Source organism: Emydura macquarii, unplaced genomic scaffold (assembly GCF_026122565.2).
Source record: "Emydura macquarii macquarii isolate MOO-44397 ecotype Brisbane River unplaced genomic scaffold, CSIRO-AGI_Emac_v2 contig_2825, whole genome shotgun sequence".
Classification (NCBI taxonomy): Eukaryota; Metazoa; Chordata; order Testudines; family Chelidae; genus Emydura; species Emydura macquarii.
This window is the reverse complement of record NW_027132962.1, coordinates 630,856-653,903: the sequence shown is the minus strand read 5'-3', so window position 1 is coordinate 653,903 and position 23,048 is coordinate 630,856. Positions and strand designations below refer to the sequence as shown.

The 23,048-nt window shown below is 40.7% G+C and overlaps 1 protein-coding gene across 4 annotated transcripts in view; it reads left to right on the top strand.

The window, feature by feature from the left end:
- The window catches only part of ZCCHC2 (zinc finger CCHC-type containing 2), an 83,638-nt gene extending 61,614 nt beyond the window's left edge, over positions 1-22,024 (top strand). For 2 of the 4 annotated variants that reach the window (XM_067567946.1, XM_067567945.1), the window contains 3 exons: positions 14,647-14,775; positions 17,345-18,847; positions 19,876-21,471. In XM_067567946.1, the coding sequence (XP_067424047.1) occupies positions 14,647-14,775; positions 17,345-18,847; positions 19,876-19,943 (1,700 nt within the window). In that variant the 3' untranslated portion in view covers positions 19,944-21,471. Of the gene's footprint in view, positions 1-14,646; positions 14,776-17,344; positions 18,848-19,875; positions 21,472-21,947 lie in introns of those variants that run through there. The other 2 variants (XM_067567947.1, XM_067567948.1) reach the window with 2 other exon arrangements.
- Positions 22,025-23,048: the final 1,024 nt, after the last annotated feature.

Sequence of the window (23,048 nt, the reverse complement as noted above, 5' to 3'; positions counted from 1 at the left end):
AAACAGCAGTTTAATATGGGTTATTTGCATATACATTGAGAGGAAGAAGTTCTTAGTGCTGCTGTCCCAACATCTCCTGTCTGGCTAGCATAAGGATCGGTAACACTGAGTGTACTGCAGTTTGAGAAAATGAAGAATAAAAGTGGAGAAAGGAGTGAAACATTTACTAGTGCTAACCTGTTCACTGTGCAGTTAGCAGAAAGAAAAGCAGAAGAAAAAATCCTCATCAAATCACACATTTGCTTTAAGGTAGATTGATTTGTCTAAATAATTTAAATGTCTTGTTTTCTAGTATATTGTCAATATTTTAATATTTTAAAATGTATTTTAACAAAACTCTGAGGAACTGCAGAAATATCAATACAAATTAACTTTTCAATTAAAATGGGAAACTTAAATATTAAATCTTGTATGAAATGCTTGTACTCTATACTTCAATAGGCTTGAACCAGTAGAGGAGCTGAAACAATGTAGAGCGCTTCCAGAAATAAAATACCTAGTAAATGGAACATTATCATAGGAAAGATGGTATTTTCGCCAATATAAATAGTGGCTCAAGCAGCAGATTAAGTGAAGTGGAGGGAAAAAATGGTAAAGAGGGGTATGCCGAACAGTAGGAGGAAGTTCACTTATATTCTGGGTCATATGCATTCTTTGACTCTGTTTTTTCAAAACTACAGCCTCAGAAGTGACCTTTGCAAGAGTGTAAATGATATATGATCATATGACAAAGTTACAGTAGTCAGCTTTGATCTCTGTGTATTCTCCATGTGGGTATGCATGCAAGTCATGTACCAGTTTCTGGAGATTCTTAACAAGCAATGTCTGTTGGCCCACACGTGCAGTTGCCCTCCTTGTGCTCCAAACTTGGGGCATAAGAGGCAGTGCAAGCCAATGCCTCTCCAGTTGCTTCTTAACAGTACACGGTCTGAGTTGGATTCCTGTGTCCGCAGATTTCTCCAGGTTCCTCTCTTATAGCCTGTAAATAGGTATTGTAAATAGCTTTGTTAGTATAGTTGGAGTTTTTATAGTATCGTTAGTATAGCTTTTTTTCAAATGATGTCCTGTGTGAATTCCACACATGGGATAGGCACGTGCACCATGTACCTGGGTCTGTTGGCCTGCACATGTGCCACAGCTGCTCTCATGCTCCAAACCAAGAGCATGAAAGATGGTGTGGCCTGACACCTCTCCAGTTCCTTCTTACCGCTGCAAAGTGAGAGTCAGTGTCTTCAATGTCCTCAGCTCTTTTTTTTATTATTTCATTGCTGTAAGATATTAGTTTTTAGTAGTCTTTATAGTCTAGCACAGTATAGTTAGTGTATTTGCCCATTTTCTTCCCTGCCTGAGGAATTCCCCACCGCCCACTGAGAAGTCTGGAATTATGCCCAGGTATTTTCTGCCCTTGCTCATTTTGTGAGTGATGAATGAACATCAATGCTGCCTGCATGACGCTCATATTTCTGCCAAGTGTTTTTTCACTTCTGCTGCTCTTTTCACCCCAGAACTTGAGGATTGGGAACTGAGACTCAGAAAACATTTAATGGAAAAGGGAATGAATCCCCAATCAGAACTATGCCAGGGATGATCCTCTTGCCCCAGTAGCTTAGCTTCACCAAGCAGGCAGCACTCCCAAGAGCACAAGCTAAGACTGCGAAGCCTAAAGAGAAGGCTTCACATGAGAACAGGGAGCACTCTCATAGACATAAGGACAAGTCATCTTCATCTAAAACTGCCCCAAAGAGAGAGGATCCTTCACTGACCCCACCAAAGTCGGGAGTCCTGGCACACACGGGTGTGCAGGACTTACAGCTGAGTAAATCTTCTTGACAGGAGAGGAGGTGCGCTAGGGTATGCATCCAGCTATTCTGATGTTAGCTCCATTGGTGAAGGCTTGGGATAAATAGTTCCTGGTGGTCCCATCCACTTCTACAGCCGATACACTACCAGTATGACACAGCCCCAGGGAGAGCCAACCACCATGGTGACCAGGGAAGCTCCAGTTCTAATGGCAGTGCCAGTGGATTCTTGTTGTACCCCGTGGTGATCTAAGACCTATGTCTCCCTGGAAGACATTTTTGCTTGACTTGATCCCTCCTATTTGGACAGTCTCCATTCTGGGACGTTGTTACACCAGAGGAAGAGACTGTTCTATTATATAGAGTCGTTCTCTCATCCCACATACCAGCCTTGAGGTGCAACCGTTGGTTCTGTTGGGTATGAGGACCTGGCTTTCTCTTTGGATGAGTCTCAGGCCCCACAGAAGTCTGTGTGACATCAGGCAGAGGTGGTATAACAACGGAGCCTGAGAAGATGAGGGTTCCAGCCTCTGACTTCAGAGAAGATGGGCCAGGAGACAGGTGGTACCCTATGCCATTCTGTCATCCTCTGTCAGTTGATCCATCATACTGGCGGTATCGGGGACCATGGGGAAACCCTGCCCTAGGCACCCAGGGTTGTCGCAGGAGTCCTATTTGCCATCGCCTGGACATCCACAGCTGGCACTGTTGGAATATACAGAAGGGGAAGGTGAACCGGATCCAACAATTCCAGGAGCAATCTCATCTTCACCTGATGAGGCGGTTACTTCATCTGTTGGAGATGGAGAAGATGACTTTAAGCAATGTCAACAGCTCATGCCCAGGGTGGCTATGAAGCTACAGACTCAGCTTGAGGAAGTCCAGGATCCTTAGCATATTCTTCCACCTTCCAGTCCCAGTCAAGTTGCCCTCCCCATCAATGAGGCCATCATGAACCTGGCAAAAGCAGCTTGGCATATAACTGCTTTTTGTGCTTCCACCCTAAGAGATCTGAGAAGCACTACTTTGTTCCCTCCAAGTGGTGAGGGTTTTTGTTCTCACCCACCGCCTAACTCATTGGTGGTTCAGATGGCTACAGAGTGGTCCAAGCAACAGCACCCAAAGTCTACTCCCTCTGATAAGGGACACAAGCAGCACAACCTTCTCTTCCACGTCCCTCCCATTCAAGATCTCTCATTACAAGGCCGCCTTGGCCAAATATGGTTTTACTAATTATACTAGTTTATGGGATTTAAGGACCAGCTTCCTGATGATAGGTCCTGCTTTCAGGTCTTAGTGGATATGGGGCAGACCGGTGACCAAAACTTCCTTTCAACCAAAGTGTATGCAGCAGATACTGCATCTAAGGGGATGGCTATGGCCACTGTTATGAGGAGAGACTTATGGTTGCAATGCTCAGGTTTCCCTAGAGAGGTGCAGAGTAACATACAAGATCTGTTATCCTCGTAGAATACACAGATTGTATAGAAGACAGATGAGTTTCCACTCCCTCAAAGGCTCAAGCCCAATGCTTCCCTCACTGCGTATTTAGACCTCTGTTTCTAAGAGAATACACTATAGACCAGGGTATAGGGCAAGACCACCCCAGACTTGTGCGTCCCCATGCCTAAAAGAGCTGAGACACACTATTTTGTCCTGGCCGAAGGAGCCGAGTTCCTTTTTTACCTGTCCAGTGCCCAACTTGCTGATTGGAGCAGGCAGCCACAGAGAGAGCAAGGTCACAACATCCTAAGACTGCTCTGGCTGACAAGGAATCGAAGCGGTCAGGTCTTTTGGGAAGAGAGGTGTATTCTACTCTGATTCTTCAATTCTGTATCCTGTCAGACCTTGTTAGCCCAATATGACTTCAATAACTACTGCAGTGTGGCAGACTTCAAGAACAAACTTTCCCATGTGGACTAGGACCCTAAGCACCCATATTTACATCCTATAGACTACTGCATTGATATTTGTACAAACTGTCCTTGTGAGAGCATTTACGCACTGGGCAATAATTTAATTGTTGAATAAATGTGACAATGCTGCAGGTTGAGTTATGGATGTCCTCTGATATTATATTAAAGTCTGTATTTGAACGAGTAGAAACTGGTCTGCCCCAGGTTTTGAATACAAATGAAACAGGTTAACTAGTGACAATGGAATTGCAATGTACACATCCAATATACAGAACCATCAACGCTCCCAAGGTGATTGGGGAGCGAGCATGTCTGGATCATAAATAAGTGTGTATTTTCTTGTCTAACCAGCCTGGTTATCAGGTAGACAACTGTATATTGACATAAAAGATAAACAAAGCCATCAAGCTAACAGGAGGAGGCGATAACGACTCAATGATCAACAGGGTCTGTAGACTGCAATCCCAGAAACCCTTCTTGAAGCAGGATCAGTGAACTTTGAAAGAGGTTTGGCAGATTTTTACTGGATTATAAAGAGGGAGGCAGTGAGCCCTTATGTTATTTTTGGCCTCAGTAAAGGGAAATCAGCACCTCATTCTCTGTGGAAGGTCCTGACTGAGAGATGGTCATCTATGCTGTACCAAGAGTAATTGGTGAGCAAAACCACCTTAAAGGTTGTGCTTTGGTAGATTAAGTTTTAGACTTTAAGATGTGTGTTTTCACTTTTATTTGCTTGTAACCATCTCCACCTTCATTTCTTTTATTTGGCATCACTTAAACAATGCCCTGTTAATGAACTGGTTTTATTTTAATCTAAACCAGTGGTTCTTAACCTTTCCAAACTACTGTACCCCTGAAGCCTGAGTCCCACCCCCACGGGGCTGAGGCATGTAACTTAGTTTCATGGCGCCCCTGTGGCTCCAGGCAATTGCCTTTCTTGCCACCCCCAATACCAGCGACCCCTCTAAAACTGTCACAACCCCCAGGTTGAGAAACACTGATCTAAACCATCCCAGTGCTGTTTGAATTGAAGTAATTGTAAACTCAAATTAATGTTGCAAGCTGCTGATTATTTTCTTTTTAAAAGAGCAAATGAATCTTATTTCTCCGTGTGGTCAAGGAAAGGGCTGGACACTTCAGGGCAGGCTGATTTTGGGGGAAATTCAGGGCTGGGGTGTGTTGGGGGGGGGGGGGGGGTCATTTGGCTAGCAGTAACCAAAACTGATGGAGACCAGAGTGTGGCTGTGGTGTAAATAAACAGGCCCTTGGAGTCTGTTATTGAATCAGGAGTGATAATCACAGACACACATTTCATGCATGTATACTAGGGGAGTGTCCAGGCAAAACATCCCTACAAGCTGCAGTGGATGCAGCAGATATGACATCTAGAGGGTTAGCCACTGATATAGTTATGAGGCAAGTTTTGGCTTTGCTCTTCAGGGTTCCTCAGGGGAATGCAGAACACCATAAATGACTTACCATTTGTTTAATGAGAAATCTGAGTCACTACACTCGTTGAAAGACTCTAGATCAGCGTTTCTCAATTAAATTTCCCCGCGAAACCCTTTAGGCTCCGCGGGGAAATTACACTCATACTCGATACCCTCCGCCGAAAAATCAGGGACATCTTCCCTTTTTCGGCGGCGTGGAGAACAGCTACTCTCGGCGGCGCAATGTCACTTTCTCTAGGAACCCTAACAGTGTTCCCGCGGAACCCCAATTGAGAAACACTGCTCTAGATCAACCTTCTGCTTTCTGGACTTTACACCTCAAGCTCAAAAAGAACAGGTGTATAGGTCCTCCACAAACAGCCAAACAGCTTTGTTCCTGCTTTGTCTTCTGGTGGAGTGGCGTGTCTGTATGGACAAATAAATCTATTTTGCCCCCCACACAGATATACTTTAGCACAACAAATACTAGACTCCAGTTTCAGCAAGAGCTTTCATCCCCACAGAAAGATTTTAGTCCATGGGCAATATAACAGGTTACTTGCGGACCAAAGACTATTGTCAAAGAATGCTTTCTCTACTAGGCCACGTGGCCTCATATACTTATGACACCATTTGTCAGACTTCATTTATACTGCCTACAGGCCTGGCTCCTGGCCTTCTACTTTCCAGACAAGGACCACATAGACGCCAGAGTGACATCTCTAAGCTGGTAGTCGAACCTGGAACGAGTGCGAGTGGGCCTTTCTCCTGCTTATGCATTCACTGTATATCCAAATAATGTTGGACAACATCTCCCTGGTCTTTTATATAAACAAGAAAGGTTGAGCAAGATCCCTTTCCCTCTGCATGGTAGCAGTCAGGCCGTCGAATTGGTGCATCAGAAACCCCATTACTATCCAAGCTGCATACCTTCCAGGTGTTCAGAATTCATTAGCAGACAACCCAAACAGGCACTTCTCTGCAGTCCATGAGTTCTGTCCTGAGCAAAACGTTCAGTTAGTGGGGAATACCTCAGTGGGCTCTCCATGTCCCAAATGAACAAGAAATTTTCCTTGTAGTGCTCCAGAGCAGCTATGGGCAACTACTGCCAGGGTGACGCTTGCCTGCTGTCATGGATGGACCAACTCAGATATGCCTTTCCACCCATTCATCTGCTATCACAGGTCTTAGGAAAGATCTGTCGCAACAGGCCTGAGTCAGTCTCATAGCATCCAACTGGCCCCAGCAGTTTTGGTTCCTAGAACTTCTGAGACTGTCAGCCCTTCATCTTATCAGGATTCATCCCTCCCTGAATCTTCTAATTCAGGAAGATAATAAAATCAGACACCTCAGTTCAGACCCACTTCATCTCATAGATTGCTGTTTGGATGGGCATCGGATCTAGAACATTCATGTTTGGAACAGAGCCAAAGCATAATTTTTTCAGGCCCAGTACAGACTTGTAATACGGGCCCTCTCCCACACACACACCTATGGGGGTTGCAGCCTGGGCCGGGCCCCCCAGGGCCTCTGGGCCTTGGTGAAGTGTCTCCTTTTTCCCTCCCCATGTAGTGGGCCCTGGTTTGTAAGTAGCCCAAGCCATTCTCACTAAAAGAAAGATTCAACTAGGAATTGCTACCTAGCTAAATAGACTTCTCTACCTGGGCACAGTGCATTTAGTCTTCTTCAGACTCTGCAGGCATGCCTGTCATTTTAGATTATCTCCTGTCACTGAAAAATGTGGGTCTTTCCATTAGCTCAGTGCAGATCCATCTCACAGCAGCCATGCCTCCTTCCTTCCGGTAGATAGTGGTTCCATTTTTACTCATCCAGCAACGGTTAGATTCATGAAGGGCCTAGCCAGGACCTCTCTGCCAGTGGTTAAGTATGACCTCGATGGGACCCCAATCTCATCCTGGCAGTACTCACCAGACCACCATTTGAACCTTTGGTAATATGTTCTATGTCCTGCCTTTCCATGAAAGCTACATTTTTAATTGCTATTACTTTAGCCAGAAGAGTACGTGATAAGGGAGCACTTATGGTAGCGCCCCCCCCCCCCCCCCCCCCCAATTTTTCACAAGATGGTCTCCTTTTGCCTTCATCCAAAATTCTTCCCTAAGATAATTTCTGAATTCCATGTCAACCAACCTGTTCACTTACCTGTTTTCTTCCCAAAACCTCATGCCTCCATTGAAGAGAAAAGACTTCATTCCCTGGATGTCAAACATTTCCTGGTGTTCTATCTGCAAAGCACCAAACCAATTAGAAAATCACCAAGACTATTTCTGGCTATAGCAGAAACTTTGTGAGGTCAAGCAATACCATCCCTAAATGGATTTCTGGTTTCATCATCTCGTGCTACCAATTAGTGTGTATCTATCTCCCTGAGGAAATAACGGCACACTCGGCAAGAGTACAAGCTGCTTCTACAGCCGATACCAATACTGGAGAGTATTGCAGTGTGTGTATGAGCATATGCAGAGTAGGTACCTGGAGCTCTATTCACATGTTCACAAAACATTACATAATAGTTCAGGCCTTCACTGCAGATGGAACAGTAGGGACTGCAGTTCTTCAAGCATCTTTACTGGCAGCATCTTCACATCTCCCTCCAATCCAAATACTGCTGGTCAGTCATCGATATGTGGAATACCTATACATACCAGCACTCAAAGAAATAAAGGTTACTTTTTTGTAACTGAAAGTTCTTCAAGATGTATGGTCCCTGTCTATTCCACTACCCACCCTCTGTTCCCTCTGCTTCAGATTCTGTTGGATTCACAGTAAGAATTGGAACTAGAGAACCGTTGGCCCACGCTGCCTTTTATGCCCTTGGTCTGGAGTGTGAGGAAGGCAACCGCTCATGTGTAGAGCAATAGATATTGCTTGTTGAGAATCTCTGTTCTCAGGTGCATGGTGTGCATCCATACTCCCATTTAGAGAATACAGATAGGGATCACACATCTTAAGGAACCTCCAGTTACAGGTAAGTAATCTCCATATTTGATCACTTCAGAGGTTCCTTTATACTTGTGAAACAGTGTAGCTAATGGGCCTTTTCTAGTGAAATCACTGCCCAAATATCTTTTTTTCTTCCAAAGGTGATCTATTTAACTTACCAGTTTTTAAGAACGTCTGTCAGATCCATTGTCATCTTTTGGAAGGTAGATTCTGTAGAAATAAACTGTTCACGCTAGTAAACTATAGTGTGCTGATCACTAATTGAAGACTCTACTGTATTCAGTGTTATGGCCTCAGTTGTGTTCATTTGTTTAAAGATGAGTAACCAAATTTGTGGAAAAATGTTTTGAGACGGCTGATAAATACATTTTAATATATGGATTCTTGAACAGTCTCAACTGCTGATGGAGATAATAAAGACACTGCAGGAATGCTTTGCATTTTTTAGTGTCTTAATTTTTATGCAGTTGTCTTGAGTTGTGATTTGCAGATGGTAAAGGCACTTTCCTTTTTGAATTTGTGCCTGACAAAATAACTCAAATGATGTGTGCCAGGTGTCCTTACGCTTTCTGATGTCTGTCTCAAGGTGAAAAAATTTGATGTCTTGAGTGAATGCTGTTATAACTGCAGCAGTGGTGGTGTATCTGCACAAATATTTATTGAATTCCATAAACAAGAAAAATCCTATCTTTTTTTTGTTTATCTGCCTAGTGTGTCTGTAACTGCATATTGACTGGAGTAAAGGTTATATTAAAATAACATATTGCAGACAGACATATGACAGACATTGAAGTCAAGGAGAAGTCAGAATCAGAATTTCATGTGAAGAATATAGTTCCTAATGGAAGTTTCTCTTTTCAGTGGGGTTGTAGATGTCACTGTATATTTCAGTTAATGTATATTTACAACCTTAGATTAACTCCCCTCAGCACAGCAGCCAGTCAGTTCCTCTGTCCTCTCACTTCCTCAAGTGACACCATTTGTATTCTCACTCACATCCAGAAACAATTACAACTAGTGTATCCGTTTCTAGTACAGCTTAGGATACTTGAAAAATTGTATCCACCTTCGGGGCTCTGGTATGTCCAAGGACACATTCACCATAGCAGTTCTACAAAGATTTATGACCTGAAAAGGCCAGTACAGGTGGCCCATCTCATTGAAATGCGTGTTAACAAATGGGGAACCCGTAGCAATAGCTCCCAATATGTCAGTTGCTTGTATGGATAGAAAACTGGTTCTGTTACAAGTGGGATGTATACAGAAGAGGGGGAATGAGGGAATTTGTCACTTGTAAAGGTTTCACTGTTGGGGTGTGGTTTGTGGGGGGAGGGGCATTTTGAGACTCCCTTCTTAGGTGGGCCTATATCACTTCTAAAAGGGTCCCAAATGTGTTGAGTACAATGCTTCACCACCTTTAAAATCAGCTCCATTAGGCAACCAATTTTAGTCCTTTCATTATATAAAAGGGATAAGGTTTGTTGACAGGAAGGATTTTACACAATCTAACTGGCTGAGATTGGGTAATGATATAGTTCACCTTTTCTTACCTTTGCCAGTACAGAAAGAATGACAATCTGGTCACATGAGTTGGTCTCACCAGTTGGACTGAACACTAGGGAGTGAACTGCGTCTTAATATGGATCACTTGATCACCCATTTGCAACTGCATAGGCATTTGAGGTCACAAAAAAATTCCTGTAGCAACTGTAAATATTTCCCTAATTATTATTCCATATCAAACAAATATTAATTTTTTGACATCTCTACTGAAATTTAGCAGAAATCCAGCACTATTTGACCACCTGACTTTGCAGTCCAGGAGTACCACTGAATGGTCCATGAACCACAATATAAGAACCATTGCAATATGCCATGGAAGGGCTTAAAGTGTGTATAAAGCATATAATTACTACACAAGTATAGTAACTGACCTGTAACATAACACTGTATACGCTCACTAAAGCAGTTCTGAAGACAAAGTAATCTTGAGCAAGGTCTAGTGTGTAGAATTCTCAAAGCCTGAGACTTGTACACACCAGTCAGTTTTAACAAGAAATTTGGTATTTTATTGTTACAAACCAAATGTTCTGTTACAGTCTAAACCTACTTTTTTGATAAAGTTCTGGAGGAGAAACAAACAGGAAAAACTTCGAATTTTAATTTGTTTTTGAGATTAGCTAAATTATCAGTATTCAGGTAAATTGGTAATATTGTTAAAATGCTTTGAAATATAGGTTTTACTTTTGAAGTCATATTTGACTTGCATGAAATATACAGCAGTCATTTAGGGAAATATTACTACATACTTATTAGCAATCAGGGAACTTTACCTCTGTATACAGCATGTAATGCTGTGTTATGAAATTCAGTTATGATAATATGATAAACACTAAGGCCAAAGATTGACTGACTTATATGATCATTGGTTCCCTGATTGTAATTATAGCATGTAACATTGTTCTGTGGGTATCTAGAACCGTGAGCCACAGTTACTGTCTCAGCAAGAGAGCACTTTGCTGGAGATTTAAACTGTGTCAGCTGCCTGCCAACTAGTCTGTCTTCCTCACCAGCAAATTCCTGAAAGCTCTCCCACCCCTGGCACGAAACAGTGAACTCCAGCCCACGAGTTCCTCAGAGCTGTTGCTCTGCAATGCACAGACCCTACCGTAGTGCTTTCACAGATATTAAGTTAGCTGTTCTTTTTAAAGAGTCAATACATCACATCTTGTTAATTTAACTGGGGTAAACACACCCTTCTCTCCAAACACCTCACTTGTTTTACTTTTACTATAAATCAACTAAGTTTATTAAACAAAAACTCATATGTTTAAATTATACCAAATAGAAGAAATGAAGATAGAAATGGTTACAAAACAAATAAAAGTAAAAATGTACTTCCTAATGGCTAAGACCTAACATAACAAGCTACAGACTTTTCAAGGTAGTTTCCTCACAAATCTTCCTTTTCAGGTGATGGCTGACTAGCTCTTAGCCAGGATCCCCACAGAGTATAACATACTGGTTTTCTTTGTCTACACAAATGAAGGAAAACTTAGGGGTTGGTTCCCCCATTTCTAGTTCAGTAAATCTTTGAAATGTATACTTCTGAAACTTATCCCCAGATAATGTTTCTTTTCCCTTCTGGGTGTGGACTCCATGCTGTTCTCCCCCACTTATCCTCACCTTGCTTGTGATTTTTTACAAAGCAAATTATTTCTTCCTATGAACTCCAGTACAAAGTATAGCCTATTAAATTTTCATGACTGCATGCATTTCAGAATGATATAGACCAGTATGGTGGTGGTTTCCAAATGATACTTCACAAGGCATATTTTGTGCAAATATCATTGCAGTAGTATGTAGGATGTGAATACAGGGTTGTCTAAGGTCACACAGTCCCATAACTTTGATCTTGTTTCCATATAAAATGATTTAGGCCTGTATAAACTATACCTATTGCCCCTTCCCCATTTCATTTGTGCTTTCTCCTCTCCCCATCAGCCTTCTGGCTACCAGAATACTTTCATGCAGCTCTAATGATCCTCCTCCTGTGCCACTGGAGAGGATGTGCTACAATGGCAAGACTTGTAGAAAAATTGAAATTGTGCACACAAACTAAAGTTTTCAAATGGGGTGAGGTTATTTTTAAAAAAACCACCTCAGTTCATATAGTCTACTAATCGGTAGTCCTGATTCAGAGCCGCTCTGCCCCTTTCACTTTTATTCTCTCCCCCCTCCCTGCCCCTTCTTCAGCGGTGATTGTGAGGAGGGGGTGGAGAAAAGCAGAGTAGGGAAGAAGGATTGTAACATTGGAGGTAACATTTCAGCTATTCATTAACTACTTTCCCTTTTCTTCTCATCCTCCTCCTCAATGGGATATTAAGTCATAATAAATCTAAGCTAATATCTTTCAAATTCGTTTGTTCCTAATCACTTGTCTTCCATATCTTTGCTATCTTTCTGTTTCCCAGGCTCATAATCTGTAATCTGAATTTTTCTCCTATATATCCAGATAATCACTGAAGTTGCATCTTTGCCATTTCAGATTTGCCCTCACTTCACTGCTTAAGTCTTCTGTTCACCCACCCACCCACAAAGTCTGTCCAAAATGCTACTCTATATGCCTTGTCTTGCTGGTCCTTCATCCTCTATTAAGAATTCATTCTCTCCTCTGTTTTTTTCTCAACATTAGTAACCCCATCCCCCAGGCCTTTCCTGTCCTGAACTCTTATGCCTGCTTCGTTGGAGGATTCTCTTATGTGACTAAGTAAACAGTCAGACAATCTTGGAATTTCAACACATCAGTGTGCGAGCTTCCCTAAAGCTTATGTTTTTTAACCATCTCTAATTGTAGCTCTCCAAGTAGAGAACATTTCTTATGTTCTAAGTGTGTGCTGTACACATTTTTGGTGTTTTTTATTTTTACAAGCAAACCATGTCATGTAAAATGCACTGAATCTATTAGAATTTAACGATAGGAAGAATGGATAATTTGGGCAGTAAAAATGCAAAGATGAAATAGGAAGGCATTGCCACATGCATGCTCTTTCCCTGTATATGCCTTCTATTGTATAGATTTAAAAACTGCTTGACTGGCAAGTTGACCCCCACTTTCCCCTGTAAATGCAGACCAGAGTCCTCCCTGGCTGGTTAAGGCTATTGGAGAAGTGTTTGGTCCACAGCTGATGGAGGTGACTAATTTTTCTTGAAATAGGTCAAATGCTCAGCTGTCTTCTTGGGAAGGTTTTTATTGTAAGAAGGTGGTGTCAGTGAAACTTTAGTCAGTCTAGCTCAGATTGTCATGGCATGAAATATGAACTCTTCTTGCTGATGATAACCTTTGATTGCAGTTTATCCTGAGGTATTGGTGCTCCCTAGTGGCTGAATTCAGTCCTGGGAGAGGTCTCAAAGTGGTGAGGGATTCTTGGTTGACATAATTCACTCTTGGAATGCCATAGACTTTTATCTTGGGTCCTTTGTTCAGTCTGTAAGAATGCTACAGGATATTTTGAGATGTTTTGATCTGTGGTAAGATGAATGATCACGATAATTGCCCCTTTGTCAACCCAGCTCTGCACTGTGGTGGCTGTGGGGTGTACATTTTTGTTTGGCTAAGAGAGAGGTGATTTCAGTTTTAACCCAGATAAGATTAAAATAATATCCTGTATTTGAGCACTGGGGTGTTTCTAGGAAATGGCAAGCAATGTGTGAACCTGTTAAGTGATTTTTAACACTGTAAATTTAATGGTGCTTTAAGCAACATATTTATCTGCTTTGGAGAGCTTACTGTTTAAGACTGACAATACATTTACCAAGAATTCTGGTAAGAGAAGTTCTGGCGGATTTTGGTAAGAACAAGGAGGAGAGGCCAGAGCAATGCCTCTGACAGGTTCAGAAGTAGAGCATGTCTGGATTGTTCCCTTTGTGTGGAAGTCCAGTATGCAGTAGTTTTCTGGAGAGGAAATTACCATTTGAATGTTGCCTGACACAGACCTTAACCAAGGTGGTGATCAAAACACAAGTGAACAAATAAAGCAACTTGCTTTTATTTTGAGTTACCTTGAAATCTATACAATAGTTACAGAGAGTGCTCCCCTGCTTGCTGCATGCATATGGCAAGGAATCTGGCATTGTCTACCCTCTGGGCTGTATTAGCTTTTGCAGCTACAGAAGGACATTATTTCACAACTGAGAGTTACTTAGGATGAGATGGTCAATTGTGTTCTTCCCAGATATTTGTGATCTGCTAGGTTATATTTGCATACCATACTGAGTTGCATTTGAAATGGGCTCAAAGGCAGAGGCACTTCAGTTCAGCCTGTTGAGCATTTCCTTCCTGAATGGAATGCTGGAATACCTTTGTAGCTGTAATCAGACATGGTCGAAGAACGTTCTATTTAGTTTTTGGTAAAACTTGAACACTTTTTTTCTTTCATGCCATCTCCGGTCTTTTGTTCTTGTTTCTAGTCTTGCCAGGCCATCATTTAATTACTGTTGTAACTTTGTACACTGTGAGATACTTTTGAGACAGGCACTTCAGGATCTTATTTTCAGTGAACAGAGCAGCAAATATTGACCTTTATAGCTAATAGAATGTTAGAGTATATAAGTTTTTCTTTTAATCTTATTTGAGTAAATACAAAATTCTCACTCCCAGGAAGTCTGCTTGCACGTGATTGGGGAGGATGGATGATGTGCATCCATCATGACTGTTTTACTACATATTTAGCTATTAAACTCCACAGGAAATTTAACTTTCTTCCAGTAAGTCTAAGGTGGGGAAGCGTGTATTTGGTTGAAAGTCTTCCTAACAGTATATTTGATTGCTAGACGTTCAAAGGAAAGGACGATTGTTATATTGCAGTTCAGCCTAGGTTTTACACCATTTGACTGAGCATTTATCCTTTCTTTTTGGATATAATTCTACAGATATAGAAATTAGAGTCTGAACTAGTAGGGTGTGAGTGATCCAAAATAACCCAGATGCCATACAGTGTGATACAAAATAAAAAGAGAGGTTCTTTTTATTTTTAGATCTGAATTTGGACGTTGGATCTGGACATGACACATGTGGAGAAACATCTTCAGAGAGTTACAGTTCTCCTTCTAGCCCACGACATGATGGGAGGGAAAGCTTTGAAAGTGAAGAAGAGAAAGACAGAGGTTGGATTTGTGCAGTGTGTGTGTGTACTTGTTTGGACACCTCAGTAGGGCAAACACTGAGCTTGACCACTTTCTCTGGAATGCTCTGGTGACTGTCTGGTTTAATTTCTATTCCTTTACACTACTTATAAGTAGTGTAACTGATTGCCTCAGTCATATATTTGATTACCACATTGCCAGTTGGTCGGGATTCAAGTTTTTACCGCTATTTCAAAACCTTGTTTTGCAATGTTAAATAACTCTCAATTCTAGGTATACTTAATTTGCCAATTGACTAATTGTATGTCTCCAAAAAACAATACTCCAAGAATGTCACTAAGGTTTTTCCTCTTGTTTCTAAAACACCAAAGCTATATTAAGTAAATTTTCTACCACGTAACTTACATCCAGATAACACTGGGTCTTCCAGATGTGTGTCTCCACATGCAGCACTTATGTGGAAAAATACCCCCATTTAGCTGAGAAAATTCAGGTATTTGTTTTTTGATGAACAGGGTTCCACTTAAGAGGTACTCCAAACATATGTTTGTGTTGATGGCAGAGAAAACCTAGGCAATATATTTTGTATCATTGATGCCTGAAGGCAAGAGATGCTCACAATTGTTTTGCAATACTTATTGGTACCCTTCATTTTATCCAATTATAATAACCCATTGTCATACATGCGGTCATATGAGAGTAGGAAAATGTACTTTCTATACTTTAGTTAGCAACATCATAATATGTATTGTTGCTTGTGGTAGGCGCAAGAGCCAAGTAGTGTAGCTTTTTTTGCCTTTGGAAAACACAAGCTGTCGATTTACTGTGAAGGAGTATAGTGCATTAATGTACACCAGAAAGTAGTGTACAAACAATAAATCTTCTGCACACAAAGTTCTGTAACAAGTTAAGAACTTACTTTCAATAACGCTGCAATATTTTGGCAGTTTCCAAAGCTTTTATAGCTGATAAGGATTTCCTTGGAAATTACAAAGTTGTATGAAATTCAGTAAAATGATGTACAGATATCATGTGTTCACTGCAGGCTTGAGGTGATTCCATAGTTTGTACTTGAAATAAGTTTTCTGGAGAATGTTCTGCTGTCCATCTAAAACTATTTTAAAAATAACTTTGAATTTTATTTTAATATAAGACATACAAAAAATCCCAAGATAAATACATTGCCACTAACATACATCCCATGAAAAAGGAGTAATGCTCAGCCTTATACTACATAAACAAGGTCCTCATATTGCAAGATTCAGCTGTAGTATTCCAACTATTTGGCACAGTTACACCTTGTCGTGTTTTCAGCTGTAACATCTCTCAATTCAATAAGTCAAGAAAAACTTGGCTTATTTATTTTAGAGAAATTTTTCACCTTCTGTAATTTTGTATGTTTGTTTTGTAAGAGACTTAGAGCTCATCCCTGCCTTAGGCCCCCTACATAGCATTTTCAAAAAAAATGTTTGTGCCTCGCACTTAGCCCCATCTCAGTGCCTTATACTCTTCTTCTACATTCAGCTTTTAAACATAAAACCAAATGTGGTGTGGAGTGAGGATATATGCAGAGTATATTGTGGAGCTGTGCAATGGAGACAGGATGAACACAAAGGTGGGGATGGGAAGGAGAACATGGAGTGTAATGAATGCATTGTGGCATGGGCTATATAAAAGGGACTAAACTTTACATGGGCAGTAGTAAGTTGGTTTGTTTGTAAGTTCATGGTTTGTTCCTTCGAATTGCCTGCCTACGGCATACAATTTTAGTTTTTAGGAGCACTGTCAAGGTAAAAATCATTGTGTATATCTTTAAATATCCCTACCTAAATTGTTAAAAAGTCTTTTATGGCCTTAATTGATTTTTCACCATTTACTTATGCTTTTTCCTTTTATTGGCTTTTTTATTTTCTCTGAATGATGGACTAGTCATGTATGCTTTCTGGTTTTATGCACTTAATATTGCGTTAGGGATCTTAACACTTGATTAAATACAAAAAAAGCTTTCTTTGAAAATTGAGAAGACACACACAAACATTTTTGGTGTTGTAAAATGTAGCAAACCTTTGTATATAAATCTCAATGCTAACCATATTTATTTGTTTTCAGTGCCGTAGATTACTTGTATTTGACAGTGAAGTAGGAAATGGTTTGACTGTCCTAAAAACTATAGGAGCAGAAAAGTTGTCTAAATATACGTGGTGTGTCTGAGATCTTTCTCCTCTTCTGATGCAACCCCATTTTGAGACCCGTACCAGCTTACTCAAATTCTGGGGCATAGTGATTTCCCATCTTTCCAGGTGGATGGGAGTGGTTCATAATTTGTTCTGTGCCCTCCACTATACGTATGGATATAGAAGTCACAAACACAAAACAGGAGGTGGGTTATTTGGTGTAAACAAGTAATGAAGAACAAGGCTGATATGCCCCTAATTGAAAAGAGAAAATCAGTCCAACTCCAGTTGGAAAATGGATAAATCGTCTTTAATTTATTCTACTTCAAGACAAAATTATACATATTTGTGCCATAAAATCTAGTAAACCTCAAATTTGCATTTTTAATTTTTCACTAATGCTTTATCTTCAACAGATACAGACAGCAATTCAGAGGACTCTGGGAAACAAAATGCAACCAGGTTTACTGTTTATGGTGCTGTCAATCCATCAAACATCAAAACAGCAGCTCAGATTTCTTCAGTGAGTAATGAGAATGGAAGTATTTCAGAGGACCCTTTAAATTCAAAGTTTCAACATATTTCATTTATGCCTGCCTTACACTGTGTGATGCACAATGGTGCACAGAAACCTGAAGCTGTAGTTCCACCACCCATATCTGCTGATGGTAAAACAATGGGAATGCTTGTTACTACTCCTGTCACTATATCGCCAATGAGAGAATCTGCAAATTCAACTCCAGTTGGAATGGGGTCGGTTACTTCTGGTGAATCTGAAAAACGCCTTGAGCTGTTGGCTTCCCCTCTACCTGTACCATCCACTTTCCTTCCACATTCTGTCCAACCTGGTAGCCCAGCTTTGCATTTGGCAATACACAGATTGAAAATACCCTCTCCGCAAGGATCATCTGAAAGTTGCACAGTTAATGGACCACAGCAACCAACAGGAAACTTAAGCATTGGCTCACCAAATACTGCCTTTATCCCAGTCCACAGCCCAGGTAGTTTTCCAGGATCCCCAGTTCCTAATACAGATCCCATCACAAAAGCTGCCTCCCAAGTGGTAGGACTAAATCAAATGGTGCCTCATATTGAGGGGAACACCGGAGCAATCCCTCAGCCTACCAGTCTAAAGGTAGTTCTTCCAGCAGCTGGTCTTTCAACAGCACCACCACCTCCACCAGCTTCCTATGCTTTGCCAGGCACTCCTCATGCTACCAGTGTGTTGCCCAACCAGAATGCAAATATGCTGAACTCTGTAGTAACTTCAACACCACCTCAGTCAGCTGGTTTAGGTGTTGGTCAGATCCAGTCAACTATTCCCCCTGCAATACCTACCCATACACCAGGGCCTGCCCCTAGCCCAAGCCCTGCTTTAACACACAGCACTGCGCAGAGTGACAGCACATCCTATATAAATGCTGTTGGAAATACTAATACTAATGGGACTTTAATGCCTCCCCAGCAGTTGGGATCTGGGGCTTGTGGCTCTTGTGGACGTAGATGCAGCTGTGGGTCCAATGGAAGTCTTCAGCTCAATAGCTATATTTATCATAACCCTATTCATGGACAAGTCTACAGAGTTCCACCTTTCTTCACTCTGCCATCTCTTTGCAATGGCAGCTACCTCAACCAAGCACATCAAAGCAATGGAACACAACTTCCTTTTTTCCTGCCTCAGACCCCATATGCAAATGGACTGATGCATGACCCAGTGATGGGGAGCCAAGCCAACTATGGTATGCAGCAGATGGCAGGATTTGGGAGGTACTATTCTGTATATCCAGCACCTAACGTAGTTGCCAACACAAATGGATCAGGGCCCAAGAAGAATGGAAATGTTTCATGTTACAATTGTGGTATAAGTGGACACTATGCGCAGGACTGTAAGCAGTCATCCATGGAGGCCAATCAACAAGGTAATCATGATAACCCCCAGCGGACTTGCTTTTGAGTTTACCAGTTTCTCTTTATCTTACTGACCATGCTGTTTCTGTTCTTGCAGAAAGGTATGTGCGTGTGTGTTTGTATAAATATACGTTGTGCATCAGTGATCTGCTATAAAACTGCAAAGAGGCTTATTTAGGCCTAATAATCAAACACTGGGGGAAATAGAGTTCACAGGTACTAAACTACATGTAAAAGGGGTATGAAATGGGGCTAGGAAATCAAACCATATCAATTCTAAATTGTCATTCTTTTCCTTAGGCTTTTGGCATTATGTTAAGACTTGCATGCTATTAATGTCAAGTCTTCCACTCCCCTAAATGTTTGGGTAGAATTCAGTTGCAAATAGGATTGGAAGTTGTCAAGTACTATATACAATACATGGCTTGGATTTCTAAAGCTTGTGATGATTTGGAAAACAAACTGGTCATTCTAATATATTCTTTTTACCTCTACATAACCAACTATCCTACGTATAATCTATTATATGTAGGTTGGATTTGTTTGACTTCTGAGACAGTTGCAGCAGAAATACATTGACATAAGACACTAATAAGAAATCAAAACTTAAGAAGTGACTTCAGTTTTATAACTTCAGTCCTCTTTCCATACCAAAAACGGGGGGCAGGGACAGTGTTTGTACCTGTAGAACATTAAATACATTGTTTCTTCCATCACCTCCTTTCTGATCCTCACTGTGTGTCTGCTCTGACCTTAATTTTTGCCAAACTTGAACAGGAAAAATTAGTCTTGGTGTTTTGGGGTTGCTTTTCCTTTGCATTTTTCCAGGGGAGGTAGTGTCTTACATTTTTAGGCTGGATATCTTTTATGCTGATACTTCATCAAGGAGATGAAAAACTATGAAGTTTGAGCCCGACTTTTAACTAAGGTTGGAGAACAAGATAGTGCCTTTTTGAAGAGCATGTCCATTTTGATACCTTGTGGTTTGTAATCCATTTAATTGTAAGCAGTGACTTAGTAGTTCTCTTTCCTGTTTTAGGCACTTACAGACTGAGATACGCACCTCCCCCTCCCCCTTCCAATGATACGTTGGATTCTGCAGACTGAAACAAGTAAACATTGCCTACATAACAAACTGATGTTGGGGTGGGGGGTTTCTGTGGTCTTGCATTTGGGATATTTCTGGTTTTATATTCTTTTGGAATTTTTCATTGCTCTCACACCTCTGTTCAATACAAAAGAAGAAAATCACCTGGTTCTTGATCACCTGGTTCTGCAAAAAAGTTTGCATAATGCATGTAACTCAAACACAAAGCCAAACAATCAAAAGAGCATTTGAACCATACTTTTGCACTGAAGACTTGAGACATGTGCAATGTTTACTGCATTTTTTAAAAAATGTCCTTTGACCTCTGACATCACTGGTGGAGCAGCCATACGGTTGAAAGAAGAAACTTGGTCATGTTCCCTCACAATTCCCCTGTTCTGTCCCACCCCACCCGACCTGTTCTCCTTATGCTGCTGTTTTTCTTCTCTCCCACCTTCACTTTGTCCACATGATTTCATTGGACTGCATGAGTATTTGGCAGTTTATATAGAATTTGTTGGTAATCTAGTAAACTGTTATGCTCATGAATTATATGGGGAAATTGTTTAATTTTCTTGTGAGGAATGAGACAAAAGACTAATGGAATAGTGTGTATATAATATCTTGTATAATACATACACACAACTCTTGGGGCCAAAGTAAATGAAAGGCAGTGGGAAGGGAATGAAACTGTGTGGACTTGAACAGATTTATGAACATGAACAAGCTTAAACGGAAAGATTTTACTTCCATTGTAGTGTATTAGCCTGATTGTTCCAAGAGATAAATTGGGGGGGGGGGGAAACTGGTATGAATGTTGTACTTCATGTGTTTGCATGTGGAATGAAAGCTGACAGTGAGTCCTTTTTTAAAAGCTATTTTACTTCTGTGTCAGCACAGAATGAACATACTTGATTTGATTTTTTTCCCTAAACTATTACAGTGTTGCATTGTATTTAGAATGTAAATGGGTTTATTTCAGTCCGAACAAAAGTTATGGTTTTCTACAAAATAGTCAGGTATTAGTATTAGGACCTGTCTACCAAATAGCAAAGTCACTATTTTATAATAATTTACCACTGTGTGATTACGGTATAATGTGAAAGACTGAAATGCGTGTGCTAAGATGGTATTAATCATGTTGGTGTCATGTCAGTAAGTTTAATGCTGCTGTATTTTTATTTTTAAAAGCCAATATGTACTAAATTGCTTCCAGGTAATATTTGATTTCCTAAAGTGCACTGAGGTTATCTGGAAGATTGAGTGTATTTTTCATGACTGCTGCATTCAACACCGATGAACAATTACCACTGTATATCCATGGGTTTTTGGCATTCCTGACAGTTCATAGCAGAAATGAATGATTTTTTTAAGTAAGATGCTGGTATGCAGTAGAGGGACAAAAATAAATTTTGTCTGGGGGCTCAGCTGCCTAATTGCTAAACAAAAACTTGAAGAAAAAAAGCTTGATTTACTAAATTTCTTCATAGTTAGCATTTATATTTATAGCACCAGTAAACATTGAGACTTTTTTTTCCTTGGGGTGGGAGGGCGGGTAGATAAAAGCTTTAATTTAAAAAAGAAAAGAAAAAAAGTAAGTAGTAAATGGAAATTATTTTAATTAAAAATATTTTATTTGATCTGGGTATTTTTGGAGCGCATTAATTGTATTAACTGCATTTCAGTTTATAAGTGAGGGTGTTAAAGCACCAATGGACTCACATTGTGAATTACCTGCCAGTTGTACTTTATGGAACTTATTTTATGATTTAAAATACTGTACTGTAAATAGGAGGTATGTTACCTTCTCTTTATTTGTATGTTTACCATATACTTTGATATTTGAAATGTTATGTACTGGAAAGGTCACTTATATTTCTAGAACAGATTGGATTTTATGCAACCGTTTTTCCTTGAATTAACAGCAATAAAAAAGAAAAAAAAGTGTCTATCTGCAAGTACTGTACTTTATCACACACCATTTTGTTAGTGTAATCATAAAGTACTTTGTTTGACTACTTTAGGTAAGAACAACTTCATAGCCTAATTCAGGACTCTGATATCTTGGACTGGGTAAGTAAACTACTGGCTACTATGAAACACTGAATTATTAAAACAAATGAAAAGGAATGAGGTGACTGAGTGTAACAGTGGATTAAAGCCTTAGGGATCTCAGTAAAATACAGCTAAGTCTAGGCTCTATTGGCTACATGTCTTGACCTTGGGGTAATCCCCTGTTCTAATATGCTTCGTTGGCCCAAGTAAGGGACTCGGAGCTCTCTGGCAAAATCAACATACCCAGTCATAATACCTGGAAAGTGAGCTCTCTTCATGTCATTTTCTTCATTCTGCTGGGGAGAATAGAAGGCAAGCAGGCCTGCAACTGCTGAAAAATCCAAGCCTCTGCCAAATGGCACTTCTGTTAACTTCTTAACACAACTTGTTGGGCAACCTGGCTTGGTCTGAGTGAAAAATGGAAGGCACTATGCTCCCTCCCTCTGTCACCTGACTTTGCTTTTTCATATATAGAGCTCCAAAGTTCTGGGGCTTAACAGCAGCTTTAAAACCGTACACCTAGTCTACGGTACACAATTAAGTTGTCCTGTGTTATGTCAATTTACAGCCACCACAGTAATGACTGGTTTTTCATGTCCATGCTACCCTTGTTCTGCTGGTGGGGTGTGTCCTCACCAGGAGCGCTTGCACTGATTTTAGGGGACAGTGGGGGGGGGGGGGGGAGGGGTTGACAGCTTGAGCAGTGAGCCCTCTGCCAGACACCAACAGCGCCCGGGCTCTGTCAGCACTGTGTTACTTATACACTGCTTCTCAAGCAGCATTTTTCTTATCACCTGTCTGTAAGTTTCTGTTATTGATGGAAACATTGTCAGTTTGTGTGTGTAGAACGAAGTTGACGTTTATTGATAAAAATCTAATCCTTCCAAGCCTACTTATAAAGCAATCCAAGCTACCTCATGAGTCTAGCCCCTTCTCCTGAGAAAGGTTCATGCCTCATTCTTGGGGACAGAAGGACTTCTTCAACCTCCTGGCTTCTATTTTTAAGAACAACTAAACCAACATCTACGCATCTGAAAATGTGATCTGACAAACTTGCTGTGGTATGAAGG